At 44.0% G+C, this 14,821-nt stretch overlaps 1 protein-coding gene across 1 annotated transcript in view; it reads right to left on the bottom strand.

Moving 5' to 3' along the window:
- The window catches only part of si:dkey-264d12.5 (uncharacterized), a 31,880-nt gene extending 17,263 nt beyond the window's left edge, over positions 1-14,617 (bottom strand). Inside the window, 11 exon segments of the mRNA XM_021609369.3 lie at positions 7,490-7,886; positions 8,053-8,138; positions 8,319-8,390; positions 8,553-8,668; positions 8,888-8,959; positions 9,254-9,413; positions 10,174-10,257; positions 10,588-10,820; positions 11,315-11,435; positions 11,609-11,785; positions 14,454-14,617. Coding sequence (XP_021465044.3) covers positions 7,490-7,886; positions 8,053-8,138; positions 8,319-8,390; positions 8,553-8,668; positions 8,888-8,959; positions 9,254-9,413; positions 10,174-10,257; positions 10,588-10,820; positions 11,315-11,435; positions 11,609-11,785; positions 14,454-14,477 — 1,542 coding nt within the window. The 5' untranslated portion in view covers positions 14,478-14,617.
- Positions 14,618-14,821: the final 204 nt, after the last annotated feature.

Genomic DNA, 14,821 nt, shown 5'->3' with positions numbered 1-14,821 from the left:
TTCACGCAGTCTCCTCTGAACAGCTGATGTTGAGATGTGTCTGTTACTTGAACTCTGTGAAGCATTTTGGGCTGCAATCTGAGGTGAAGTTCGGATAATGAACTTATCCTCTACAGCAGAGGTAACTCTGGGTACCTACTATTTTCTTTTTTCACAACTGCCACCAGTTTGGCACCAAAACATTTACAACAAAGACCTATTGGCATATTTATTTCACTAAGTGTGTAAAAAAAAAAAAACTTGTAAAACCAGTGGTATTCACTAATTCTCCATGCACTGTAATTTACTAATTGATGAGAGCTATTGATAGGAGCTAGGTAAATTATCAATCCGTTTGGATAAGGGGATTGTAAATATAAATTATAAATATAAAATATAAATTGTTTTAGATGTATTTTACCTCATGATCTTTGGAGACAAATGTGAAACCAGTCATATGGCAGCAAACTGAAGCATATCAACATGACAGGTAGGCTATGTGTGCCCCGTTCCCACACTGAAGCATATCAACATGACAGGTAGGCTATGTGTGCCCTGTTCCCACACTGAAGCATATCAACATGACAGGTAGGCTATGTGTGCCCCGTTCCCACACTGAAGCATATCAACATGACAGTTAGGCTGTGTGTGCCCCGTTCCCACACTGAAGTATATGAAATGCTGTGCTTACAGAATTTAAATTGTATGGCCATATTACTTGTAGGGATAAATCTTGGAGACACAAGCCAAATGAGATGACAAGCCAAATGAGATGACAAGCCAAATCCACAAAGAGTGACAGTTGGGCCAAATTTAACCTTTGTGCACTCTAGATGTTTAGGTTTCAGCTCTATTGCTCAAAAGCAATAATAGATCATATTTAACATATTACAAGTTGTTCAATAACTTGTGACATGTCGCCCACTTCATGGAATCGTCACGGAACGCAAACCAAGCCTGGCAGTTTAAACCTGGAGCCTGGCACACGACGACTGGACTGTTGTCATATCAGTTCCATGATCAGTGAGGATTAGGGTAGATTTATAGGACCTTCGGTCAACTTCTACTGTTACACGCTTCTCCACTTCCAGTATTTAATGGATTGAACAACTGAATTGCAACTTTCAGGATTAATAATCAAACCGTTGTATTTTTTTATCAAACAATATATTTAGTGTGTAAAGGCTCTCCTAAACGTTTTACATTTTTTATGAAGAAGGTAGATTCCTAAAATATACAAGATCAAGTAATTTTACCAATTAGTGCTGAAACAGATATTTTGATGGCTATCTTTCATTGATCCTTAATATTCTGAACCCGTTCTCTCTATATATTATAGTGAGTCTGTCAACAAAATTCGAATAAAATGTACACCGTATTTAGTCTTAGAAAACCCGACCCTAGGCAACACAGTGACTACGGTCTGGTTTCAATGATTGACTCTTTTGGCATTGATGAACGAACTTCGCACTGCTTACTTCGATAAGGAGAAAAAAAACAAATTCCGAGGACATCACGATTCAAACCAAAGTTTGTAGGCAAAACTTTTGCCGTGGTTTTAGTTAAAGGTAGTTGATGCATACTAGCCACTTACGAAATGCAATCATTAAAAATGGGGCGGCAGGTAGCCTAGTGGTTAGGGCGTTGGGCCAGTAAACGAAAGATTGCTGGATAGAATCCCCGAGTGTCACACCCTGGCCATAGAGAGGTTTTTATTCTCTATTTTGGTTAGATCATTCTAGTTTCTTTATTTTTATGTTTTCTATTTCTTTGGCCGGGTGTTGTTCTCAATCAGAGGCCGCTGTTTCCCCACCTGTGTTTTGTATGTAGTTGTTTTCTGTTTTGTGCATTCTTGGTTAAGGGTGCCCAGTCCGGGGCCCGCAGCGAGGGTCCCCAGTCCGGGGTTGGCGGCGAGGTTCCCCGCACCAGAGGTGCCACCAAAGTGGGGGGATAGAGGTTTTTATTCTCCATTTTGGTTAGGCCAGGGTGTGACTAGGGTGGGCATTCTAGTTTCTTTATTTCTATTTCTTTGGGTTTGGTCGGGTGTTGTTCTCAATCAGAGGCCGCTGTCTATCGTTGTCTCTGATTGAGAATTATACTTAGGCAGCTTTTTCCCACCTGTGTTTTGTGGGTAGTTGTTTTCTGTTTTGTGTTTGCACCAGGCAGAACTGTTTCGTTTTGTTCCACTTTGTTGTTTTGTTTCCGTGTTCAGTTTGAATAAATAATCATAAACACGTCCCACACTGCGCTTTGGTCCTCTTCTTCAGACGAGCGTTACACTGAGCTGACAAGGTAAAAATCTGTCGTTCTGCCCCTGAACAAGGCAGTTAACCCACTGTTCCCTGGTAGGTCGTCATTGTAAATAATAATTTGTTTTTAACTGACTTTCCAAGTTAAATAAATAAAACATAAACAGTCTAAGGTAAGTCTGAATACCAAATACTGAGAAGCGCTTAAATCAAAATGCGTAGAAAAGGCATACATTTCATAAGTCTGAATTGGGCCCCTAGTGATCCTGTGACTGATGGGTTAGGGTTGTCCTGTTGGCACAGTAAAGTGGACTCACTGTGGTCAGAACCTGCATAGTCATCTGCTGCTGTCTGGATAGTTTGTGTTCTTCCTCCTGGACTATCAAATCAAATTGGATTTGTCACATGCGCCAAATACAACAGGTGTAGTAGACTTTACATTGAAATGCTTACTTGCAAGCCCTTAACCAAGAATGCAGTTTTAAGAAGAAAAAAAAAAGAGATAAGAATAACAAATAATTAAAGAGCAGCAGTAAATAACAATAGCCAAGCTATATACAGGGGGTACCGGTACAGAGGCAACATGCGGGGGGGGGGCACTGGTGTCGAGGTTATTATGTACATGTAGGTGGAGTTATTAAAGTGGCTGTGCATAGATATTATAGAGTATCAGCAGCGTGGCCATTTGATTAGCTGTTAATGAGTTTAATGGCTTGGGGGATAGAAGCTGTTTAGAAGCCTCTTGGACCTAGACTTGGCGCTCCGGTACCGCATGCCCGTGCAGTAGCAAAGAGAACAAACAGTCCATGACTAGGGTGGCTGGAGTCTTTGACAATTGTTAGGGCCTTCCTCTGACACCGCCTGGTATAGAGGTCCTGGATGGCAGGAAGCTTGGCCCCAGTGATGTACGCACTACCCTCTGTAGTGCCTTGCGGTCGGAGGCTGAGCAGTTGCCATACCAGGCAGTGATGCAACCCGTCAGGATGCTCTCGATGGTGCAGCTGTAAAACCTTTTCAGGATCTGAGGACCCATGCCAAATCTTTTCAGTCTCCTGGGGGTGAATAGGTTTTGTCGTGCCCTCTTCATGACTGTCTTGGTGTGCTTGGACCATGTTAGTTTGTTGGTGATGTGGACTCCAAGGAACTTGAAGCTCTCAACCTGCTCCACTACAGCCCCATCGATGAGAATGGGGACATTCTCGTCCTCCTTTTCCTGTAGTCCACAATCATCTCCTTTGTCTTGATCACGCTGAGGGAGAGGTTGTTGTCCTTGCGCCACACGGCCAGGTCTCTGACCTCCCTATAGGCTGTCTCATCGTTGTCCATGATCAGGCCTACCACTGTTGTGTCATCAAACTTAATGATGGTGTTGGAGTCGTGCCTGGTCGTGCAGTCATGAGTGAACAGGGAGTACAGGACGGGACTGAGCACGCACCCCTGAGGGAACCCCGTGTTGAGGATCAGTGTGGCGGATGTGTTGTTACCTACCCTTACCACCTGGGGGTGGCTCGTCAGAAAGTCCAGGATCCAGTTGCCGAGGGAGGTGTTTAGTCCCAGGGTCCTTAGCTTAGTGATGAGCTTTGAGGGCACTATGGTGTTGAACACTGAGCTGTAGTCAATGAACAGAATTCTCACATAGGTGTTCCTTTTGTCCAGGTGGAAAAGGGCAGTGTGGAGTGCAATAGAGATTGCATCTGTGGATCTGTTGGTGCAGTATGCAAATTGGAGTGGGTCTAGGGTTTCTGGGATAATGGTGTTGATGTGAGCCATGACCAGCCTTTCAAAGCATTTCATGGCTACAGACGTGAGTGCTATGGGCCGGTAGTCATTTAGCCAGGTTACCTTAGTGTTCTTTGGCACAGAGACTATAGTGGTCTGCTTGAAATACGTTGCTATTACAGACTCAGAAAGGGAGAGGTTGAAAATGTCAGTGAAGACATTTGCCAGCTGGTCAGCGCATGCCCGGAGTACACGTCCTGGTAATCCGTCTGGCCCAGCGGCCTTGTGAATGTTGACCTGTTTAAAAGGTCTTACTCACATCGGCTGCGGAGAGCGTGAACACACAGTCGTCCAGAACAGCTGATGCTCTCATGCATGTTTCAATGTTACTTGCCTTAAAGCGAGCACAGAAGTTATTTAGCTTGTCTGGTAGGCTTGTATCACTGGGCAGCTCTCGGCTGTGCTTCCCTTTGTAGTCTGTAATAGTTTGCAAGCCCTGCCACATCCAACAAGCGTCAGCCGGTGTAGTACGATTTGATTTAAGTCCTATATTGACGCTTGCCTGTTTCATGGTTCGTCAGAGGGCATGGTAGGATTTCTTATAAGCTTCCGGGTTAGATTCCCGCTCCTTGAAAGCGGCAGCTTTACCCTTTAGCTCAGTGCGAATGTTGCCTGTAATTCATGGCTTCTAGTTGGGGTATGCATGTACAGTAACTGTGGAGACAACATCATCGATGCACTTATTGATAAAGCCAGTGACTGATGTGGTGTACTCCTCAATACCATCGGAAGAATCCCAGAACATATTCCAGTCTGTGCTAGCAAAACAGTCCTGCAGTTTAGCATCTGCTTCATCTGACCACAATTTCTATAGGCCGAGTCACTGGTGCTTCCTGCTTTAGTTTTTGCTTGTAAGCAGGAATCAGGGGGATATAGTTATGGTCAGATTTACCAAATGGAGGGAGAGCTTTCTATGCGTCTCTGTGTGTGGAGTAAAGGTGGTCTTGAATAGTTTTCCCCTCTGGTTGCACATTTAACTTGCTGATAGAAATTAGGTAAAACTGATTTAAGTTTCCCTGCAAACCACCAGAAGCACCACCTCTGGATGAGCGTTTTCCTATGGCGGAATACTTCCTATGGCGGAACATTGAGTGCAGTCTTAGTGCCAGCCTCGGTCTGTGGTGGTATGTAGACAGCTAGGAAACAGAAACTCTCTAGGTAGATAGTGTGGTCTACAGCTTATCATGAGATACTCTACCTCAGGCAAGCAAAACCTTGAGACTTCCTTAGATATCGTGCACCAGCTATTGTTTACAAATATGCATAGGCCCCCGCCCAGTGTCTTACCAGAGGCTGCTGTTTTGTCCCGCCGATAGTGTATAACCCGCCAGCTGTATGTTCTTAAAGATGTCGTTCAGCCACGACTCGGTGAAACATAAGATATTACAATGTTTAATGTCCCGTTGGTAGGATATACGTGCTTTCAGATTGGAAAATAAATGGGACATCGATTTAACGTTATCTAGCAGAATGGAAGGCAGGGGCAGATTAGCCTGATCCTCACAAGGCATCCTGATCTCTTTCCGCAAAACCTACGTTTCCTTTTCCAGCGAATCATGGATCTGGGCCTGGTGTCTGTAGTATATCCCTCGTGTCCGACTCAGTGAAGAAGAAAGAACTCTTCGTCCAACTCGAGGTGAGTAATGTTCTGATGTCCAGAAGCTATTTTCGGTCATTAGAGACGGTAGCAGCAACATTATGTACAAAACAAGTTATGAACAACGCGAAAAAAACAAACATCACATGGTTGGTTAGCGCCGATAAGACGGCAGCCCTCCCCTCCGACGCCATCTTGAAGAAACGGGCTCCTATTGAGGAAGCATTTGGTACTTGGTGAAACCGCTATGTCTATTTGAGATATAACAACAAAGAAGTTCCTTCAAACAACGAAAACTGTTATTTTTCCCTCTGACATCATTGCACGCAAGATAGAACACCAGCATATGTACAGCTGATCTCCTCTGTTTCATCAACAAAACAAATGCAATAACAAAGGTGCTGGGCCGAACAGTGCGCTGTTTCGACATATGCAGTTTTCAGCTTTAAAGCTGATTGTTTTCAGGTGCAGATCCTGTGGTCGAGTGGTAACACTACAGGCATAGACACTTAGGCTGTGTTTACACAGGCAGCCCAATTCTGATTTCCCCCCCCCCCCCCACTCATTTGGTCTTTTGACCCATCACAGCAGAGTGAACACACCAATTAGTGAAAGAAAATATCAGAATTAGGCTGCCTTTGGAAACACAGCCATATAGGTTACATTCCCCTGCATCAACCAATGGTTGGGTGCCATGCCATCGACTGGCATTGGGCACTAGATTGCATATGTGGTTAGATGATACGTAAAATACCTAACCTGGCATAGTAAGATCTGGCATGTGTCAGCAACACCTAGGCAGAGGAACGCGCCCATACACTCCTCTGCCCATAGACTTGGGTTTAATTCCTCACTCCAACCCTTCGAACTGTTTCTCCCATGTACCTGTCTCCCCTTCTGTAATTTCAGAACTGTCTCAATAAAGTAGCAAGATACCTCCTCAAAACAGGTTGTTTTCTAATCAAAACATGGATTAACTGAGATTTCCCTATTTTAGACAATATCTCTTTAGCCTGGGTACCAGTCTGTTTCTGCTGTCTTTCCACTTCTTGATTTTGACAGGACAAGGATTATAGGAAGTGGAATGTTACCTTAAAACAGGTTCTGGATTTCAGGGTACCCACTACGCATTTACCGTCAGGCTGTGTCTTTTTGACATCCGTATAAGGCGCATTTTATCGATGTCTGGAAAATACGTTTATTAAACATCCTGAAAAATAGGCTTTGAACCTTTCATTCAGTCACTGAAATGCATGTGATGTCAACATCGGGAAAGGATGTCTAAAAGACGTCTTCTCAACGTAATTTTGCTGACTGGGTAATATCTCCTCTACCAGTCATGACCCAGAACAACATGTCCATCATCCATCAATACATCAACAGCAGGCCTGCGCCCACAGCTACTGTACACAATACACCGTCTGTGGCACACAATGGAGGGTGACGTTAAATGAAGAAAGAGAGCGCAACCAAGCTGCCATGTCAAATGAATACCCGCTAAATCCATGAAAAACACAGCACAAGCCATTAACATCAGCTGCTTTCAATCAATGGGTCACTGTGTGGGATATAGACAGTAAAAACAAAACTACATCATTCCTTGGGAAAGGTAGTCAGGAAAGAGGTTTTCAATTGTAAGATGATTTTTAAGATTAAATATAAACGTGAATTTAAGCAATTTGCTGTAAGAAGTCGATGTTATGTTACTATTCTATCAAACTTAAAACTTGTAAGTTCATTCCATTAACAAATTTGAGAAACATTGACAGGTCCTAACCATAGACACATAATTGGTCCCAACCAGCCCATTCACACTAACTCGGTAGCCCCGGCTAGTGGCCACAGCATAGCACTACATCATCAGACGGACAGGAGTCATCCTCACCTTAAGCTGCAGTTCCACCGCCTGACTACTATGCTGCTTCTTGCTCCGGCCAAGAGCTTCATCCAGCTTCAACTCCAGCTCCTCCCTCATATTCTCCAGATGTTCATATTCCTTCTTCTCCTCGTCCATCTTAATCTTCAGCTCCTCATACACCCTCTCCGCCTCCTCTTTTTTAGTCTTCAGTTCCTCATACTCCTCCTCCACCTCCTCGGTCTTATCCATCAGCAGCTCCAGAACCTTCTCCTCCTCTTCTCTCTGCTTCTTCAGCTCCTCGTAGTCCTCGTACTCCTCTGCCTTCTTCGTAACATTCAGCAGCTCATCGTATTTCTCCTGCAGCCCCTGCAGTTGATGCCGCACATCGTTCAACTTGTCCTTGGTCTCGGACTGCTGGAGGCGTCTGCATGAAAGAGAGACACATCATCACCATCTGACAACAGATTTCACTTTCCTTTCCACTTTCAAATGAATTAACTGGAATAGCATCTACTATCAGCCAACACAAATCTGAGATTATACTGGGTTTGGTTTTGGGCTAAGTTCTAGAGACAAAGTTGAGGTGGGACCTTTCATGGGTCTTGACCTGGTCCAGGAGCAGTAGTTCTGTCTGGAGACAGACGGTGTGCATCTGAGGGGCAGCTATCCCTTCTCCCTGAAACACACAACACAGGACAGGCAGTTAAGTGACAGGCAATGTTTGAAAGACAAAACCTACTGCATGACCACTTCAATTATTTTTGAAGCAACAGATATTTCTATAAAGATGGTGATATCAATAGCTGATTTGTTGTAGTTTGATGGGGTCTCATCTCCATACTGCGTTTGGTTGTACCTTAGCCAAGTTAAGCTGCAGTGCTTCTGGGTGGATCTTAGCTGCGTTGTCAGAGTGCTTCATTTTCTCCAGCTAGGGAACAACAGTATGAGCACATTACATACAGCAACTATCGTGACCTTCACCCCCCCCCCCTCACACATTGTAGCCAAAATGACTACATCTTGTCCATGATCCATTTCTTTATGACAATTTAAGGAGGGGGGATAACTGAATCCAGGAATGGCAGATTACCGTCTCTAGGAGGGTCTTTCTCTCTGCGTCCATGGTTCGCACCCTTGTCCTGAGGGCTCTGATCTCCTGGTCCAGACGATCATTCAGCTCCGTGGCCTTACGCAACTCCACCACGTCTATAGGAGGGACAAAGGAAAATTTTACCCTCTAAACTATAGGTGTCACTGTCTCCACACCAGTTAGTCAGTCAGTCATACTTCTGGAAAAGCCTAAAGCGATACGGTGCAGTTCCTTTGACATTCTGAAAGGCTGTTCTCTGAAAATGCTCCACAAAGGATTTTTTTTGTTTTTTTTGTTTTACAGTAATCCAAAATGTAAAGTAAATATCTTCTTACCACATTTCTTGAGCTTTTCCACTTCCTGCCTGAGCTGTTCTACCTCCTCCTGGGCTCCCTGCAGCTCTGGCTCTGGGTAAAGCACACATATACTTATTCAAGACCGACGTCGGAGAAACACATAACACACAACTGGCACACAAAAAAATGCACACATTAATACAGTTGCTCTTTTATTTTTTTACTTCAGTTTATTTAGGAAATATTTTTCTTAACTGCATTGTTGGTTAAGGGCTTGTAAGTAAGTATTTCACGTCAAGGTCTACACCTGTTGTATTTGGCGCATGTGACAAATAACATTTGATTTGAATAGTAACTAGTACCCTCACTTAGCAGAGAAACGGGCTGTGTGAAATCTGGCCTCACCATAGGCACTCTGGGTCATGCGGGCTGACTCTAGCTCATCGGTCAGACGTCGGATCTCTCTGTGGGCCATGGCCAAGCGGCGTGATGCCTCCTCCAGGTCTCTCTCTAGACGGGCCCACTCACGCTCCACACCGAGCCCTGACCCCGGCCTGAGCTCAACCTGGGGAGGGGAAGAGAGCAGACCCACAACACTGAGCACGGAGAGGAATCTATCATCACTGTCTACAGGAGTACTATTGATTTGACGAATCATTCTCTGCAGGAAAAGGTGGAGTCATTTGAAAGATCCCTGTTGCGAGGCCTTAGCTGTTCCTCACGCCGAGAAGGTTAAAACAGAATAAACAGAAACATTCGATAAAAAAAAATTGGTCAGGAAATCACACTTGCAGTACATGCATTTGGTTCAGACAAGATACCATTGACACTGAGGGGTGTAGACTCCAAATTACCCATTACATCCACACACCCAGAAACATGGAACAATGTTAACTAGAAAGAGTTAGCGTTTTCCTCATGAATCTTGTTCTGGAGGCAGCTCTTCAGAGTGGTCACCAGCTGGCACAGCCACAACGTCATACAATCATTAACCCTAACTTTAACCACACTGCTAATCCTAATGCCTAACCGTAACTTTAAATCAAGACCAAAAAGCATATTTTTGTTTTGATGATTTTTTTTTCAATATAGCCAATTTTGACCCATCTGGCAGAAATCGCACAATTCTTCCTCAAGGACAAGACTCATCCCAATAAACGTCAAGCTGCAAAGAGAACAGGAAAGAGATACAGCAAACACAGCAATTAGAGGGCATGCACAAGGGGTCCCATCACCATGCTGATGAGTTTCAACATAAACTAGAGCATCTTATTCAGGCTTGGCTAAGTGTTAACTGGGATGCAGTATTATCTAAATGGACATACTGAGGCCAACGCCTGTTTGCTCTGAGCTGCCTTGCGGAGTCCAAAGAGCCTCTTCCATGAGCTCTGGCCACGTGAGGGTGCCCCCTTGTGGAAAGACAGTGGAATGAATGAACAGTTTAGTCACAGACTGGATCATCTTCTCTCTCCATGGTCTTACCAGCGGAGCTGCAGCACATCCACTGTCTATGACACCCTGATTTAGCAAATTCACTATAACAACATGAACCAACTATAGTATCTCCATGTAACTATATATCTTCATGTATCATTTGTGACAGTTACTAAACCACTGGAACAAACTGAACAAGAAAATAAATGTGACTTCTAAAGTACTTTGGTTAGCCCTAATCCTCTCATATAAACTCAGTATAATCTTGGACTGAGAGAAAGCATGAGACAGCGAGTTGGTCTCACCTGGTCCATGCTCTCTTTGGTGCACTGAGTCTGGGACTGTGTCTCCTGCTGGCTGGCAGAGGGGGTGCCTGCCTGGGCATCGGGGACTTGCGGGGCCTGGGGGTCATCAGGTCTCTCCAGCAGGGAGGCCCTCTCCACCAGCAGGTAGGCCACCTGTTCACTGTGGCTGCTGGGAATCACTTCTGCCAGGCCCTCCTGGTACAACATCTCAGCCACCTCATTCATCTGGGCATCTGCACACACACACACACACACACACACACACACACACACACACACACACACACACACACACACACACACACTTTATTTTCTTCCTTACTGTGTAAGTGCAATACCTACAACACTTCACTTAAAAAGGGGACTATTACACATTGGTAAGGACACTAATGACCCTGATTTAGAAGGTTTGACAGGAATGGGATACACATTTGAATCCTACACACAAAGAACCATATGTGCGTTTAGATTGTATTTTTATAGAATCATTTCATGAATCATTATAAAAAGGAAAAGATGTATGAAATCAAACTAGAACGTACAATTGAAAGAGAGAAGTGTGATGACATAATCGTTCAATAATTACATTTGATGTGGAATACACATACCAAAAAAAAGACAGTTGACAATTTTTTTTTTTTTAAAGCAACATGGTTATTCGTTCCAAAGGTTCATTTGTTTCCATAGAGTTACATTTTTCACATCTTATCTGGGTTCTATGTCCCACCTTGCTGGAGTGTCAGGCGTTGCAGCTGGGCCCTGAGGACCTCATTCTCCTGCTCGTACTCCTGAGCCAGGGCATCCCTCTTCTCTGATAGGCTACGGATGTGCTCCAGGTACCTCTGCACCTGAGATAGACACATATCATCAGCTCAGGCCCTGAGCTTTGGCTGAAGCCAGATGAGTGAGTTCCTGTACCCACCACATGGTGCCAATCAGAGAAAAAGTATTGAGATGAATGTATGTGCAGCCTGTACAGTACAGTGTAGCATCACAGACAAAACTCTGGGTAATGGCTCACCTCGGCCATCTCGGCAGAGTGGCGTGCTCGTAGGCTGTCCAAGTCATGGGTCACGGCGACGAGGCGACCCTCGCTGTGCTGGAACAGCCTCCATAGGAAACCCAGCTGCTCCTTCACTGAGGCCCCGGGGGCCATGCCCTCCTCCTGCAGACAGAGGACCACATGCTCCAGCTCCTCCTGGGGTTAACATGACAGAGAGACAACCACAGAGATCAGACACTGATAGGCACCTTCCATTGAATGGAATGTCTCAATGCTGTTTCTTGCAATTGTATGATGATTGACTATCAGCTGGAAAGCAAATAGCTGCTATGAAGATGGCCAAAGACAAGGCAAAAACAAAGTGAAACTCTGGGAGACCACATTCTCCCTGCTTCTCCTCCTGGGCTAGAACATCCTTCTGCTCTGACAGGCTGGGGATCTGCTCTGGGTACTGGGCAATGGGCTGCACCTGAGAGACACTTATCAACAGCGTCTCAAGGTTTCAAGGCCGGCTTCAGGCAACATGACCCTGTGTTGAGAGAGATTAGTGCACTCTCTGAGACTAATTTGATTTAATTGAAGGAGAAAATGCTGAACTTGTCAGATCACCTGCCTTGCCAGGCAGATTCTTACCTATAAAAGTTGTAATATGAAGTCTGTCAATGGCACTTTGATGAAGCGGCATGGACTGTATCTGACACATACAGTTGAAGTCGGAAGTTTACATACACCTTAGCCAAACACATTTAAACTAAGTTTTTCACAATTCCTGACATTTAATCAGAGTAGAAAGTCCTCGTCTTAGGTCAGTTAGGATCACCACTTTATTTGAAGAATGTGAAATGTCAGAATAATACTAGTGATTTATTTCAGCTTTTATTTCTTTCATCACATTCCCAGTGGGTCAGAAGTTTACATACACTCAATTAGTATTTAGTAGCATTGCCTTTAAATTGTTTAACTTGGGCCAAACGTTTCAGGTAGCCTTCCACAAGCTTCCCACAATAGGTTGGGTGAATTTTGGCCCATTCCTCTTGACAGAATAGGTGTGACTGAGTCAGGTTTGTAGGCCTCCTTGCTCGCACATGCTTTTTCAGTTCTGCCAACAAATGTTCTATAGGATTGAGGTCAGGGCTTTGTGATGGCGTTGACTTTGTTGTCCTTATGCCATTTTGCCACAACTTTGGAAGTATGCTTGGGGTCATTGCCCATTTGGAAGACCCATTTGCGACCAGGCTTTAACTTCCTGACTGACGTCTTGAGATGTTGCTTCAATACATCCACATAATTTTCCTACCTCATGATGCCATCTATTTTGTGAAGTGCACCAGTCCCTCCTGCAGCAAAGCATGACCACAACATGATGCTGCCACCCCCGTGCTTCACTGTTGGGATGGTTTTCGTCGGCTTGCAAGTCTCCCCCTTTTTCCTCCAAACATAACGATGGTCATCATGCCCAAACAGTTCTATTTTTGTTTAATCAGACCAGAGGACTTTGTCCCCATGGGCAGTTGCAAACCATATGGCTGTTTTGGAGCAGTGGCTTCTTCCTTGCTGAGCAGCCTTTCAGGTTAGGTCGATATAGGGCTCATTTTACTGTGGATATAGATACTTTTGTACCTTTTTCCTCCTGCATCTTAACAAGGTCCTTTGCTCTTGTTCTGGGATTGATTTGCACTTTTTGCACCAAAGTACGTTCACCGCTAGGAGACAGAACGCATCTCCTTTCTGAGTGGTATGACAGCTGCGTGGTCCCATGGGGTTTATACCTGCGTACTATTGTTTGTACAGATGAACATGGTAACGTCAGACATTTGGAAATTGCTCCCACGAATGAACCAGACTTGTTTTCATGAGGTCTTGGCTGGTTTCTTTTGATGATATCAAGCAAAGAGGCACTGAGTTTGAAGGTAGGCCTTGAAATACATCCACAGGTACACCTCCAATTGACTGAAATTATGTCAATTAGCCTATTAGAAGCTTCCAAAGCCATGACATCATTTTTGGAATCTTCCAATAGGTTTCAGGGTACAGTCAACTTAGTGTATTTAAACTTCTGACCCACTGGAATTGTGATACAGTGAATTATAAGTGAAATAATATGTCTGTAAACAATTGTTGGAAAAAATACTTGTGTCATGCACAAAGTAGATGTCCTAACCAAACTATAGTTTGTTAGCAAGAAATGTGTGGAGTGGTTGAAAAACTAGTTTGAAACTTCTGACTTCAACTATAATTTATTCATGTTTTTTTCCACATCTCAAGCACTGCACTGTTCAGTATGAAAAACATACAGTAGACTTTCTCAGAGGAGGTGGGTTAAATACATAAGACACATTTAGGTTGACTACATTTATGTTGACTGCATTCAGTTGTGCAACTGACTAGGTATCGCCTTTTCCTTCCTCTGTGGATGACTATACTGTTGAGACTATGGATCCACATGACTTTGGGAAACAACTGTTGCTTATTAGCGTCAGCTGCAGTTGGGATAGTCAGGAGAGGTTTGCCTGAAATGTGCAGCTGTTTAAATGCCCACCAGACCTTCCCAACTATTTTAAGAGCCGTTTTTGGAAAGGAATCTTACATTTATAATTTACTATGAGAAAAATGCCCAAGGTAAAGCCTGTTAAAATCAAGTCTGCGGTTAATGACAGTTGATTATAGTCATCATTCTAGTTTTGCCAGAGAAAGTCTGTCACTGTCATGGAGGGTTTGTAGCCTAGATACTGTACTCATTATAAACTTATTTTGACGGGTTGTCCGAAAAGTTGAATGGTAAATGTTGATCAACAGTTGCAAATGGGATAGTATAAAGTCGTCAACATCAAATGGTAAAACTATGAAAGAAAGAGGGACTTACCTCACTCTGCTCCGTATCTTCCATGATAGGCGAGACAACTCGAAACAACTGGAAGAGTACTATTATTTAGGCGTTTAATCCCCCAAAATACATAGAAGTGATTTGCTTCTCCCCCCCAAAAAATGGCTGGAACAAACTCGCTTTCTAAAGTGGAACACATTTTCGTTATGCGACGCAACAATGTTGCATTGCATTCCAGAGCCACGGATCGCGTAATAAGGCATTGAGCAGTTCACGGGTTTTTAGTTCGGACATGGCTGAATACAAAAGGCGTTAGCAGACTTACTGTAGAAACACTCATCCAGCGAGACGCATGGACGACGACTCCCAAGCCAGCACTATTTCCAAACAAGGATACGTTTTTTTAC

This window comes from Oncorhynchus mykiss, chromosome 7 (genome assembly GCF_057628025.1).
Source record: "Oncorhynchus mykiss isolate SJ-2025 chromosome 7, ASM5762802v1, whole genome shotgun sequence".
Lineage (NCBI taxonomy): Eukaryota > Metazoa > Chordata > Actinopteri > Salmoniformes > Salmonidae > Oncorhynchus > Oncorhynchus mykiss.
This window is presented reverse-complemented; position numbering and strand designations above follow the sequence as displayed.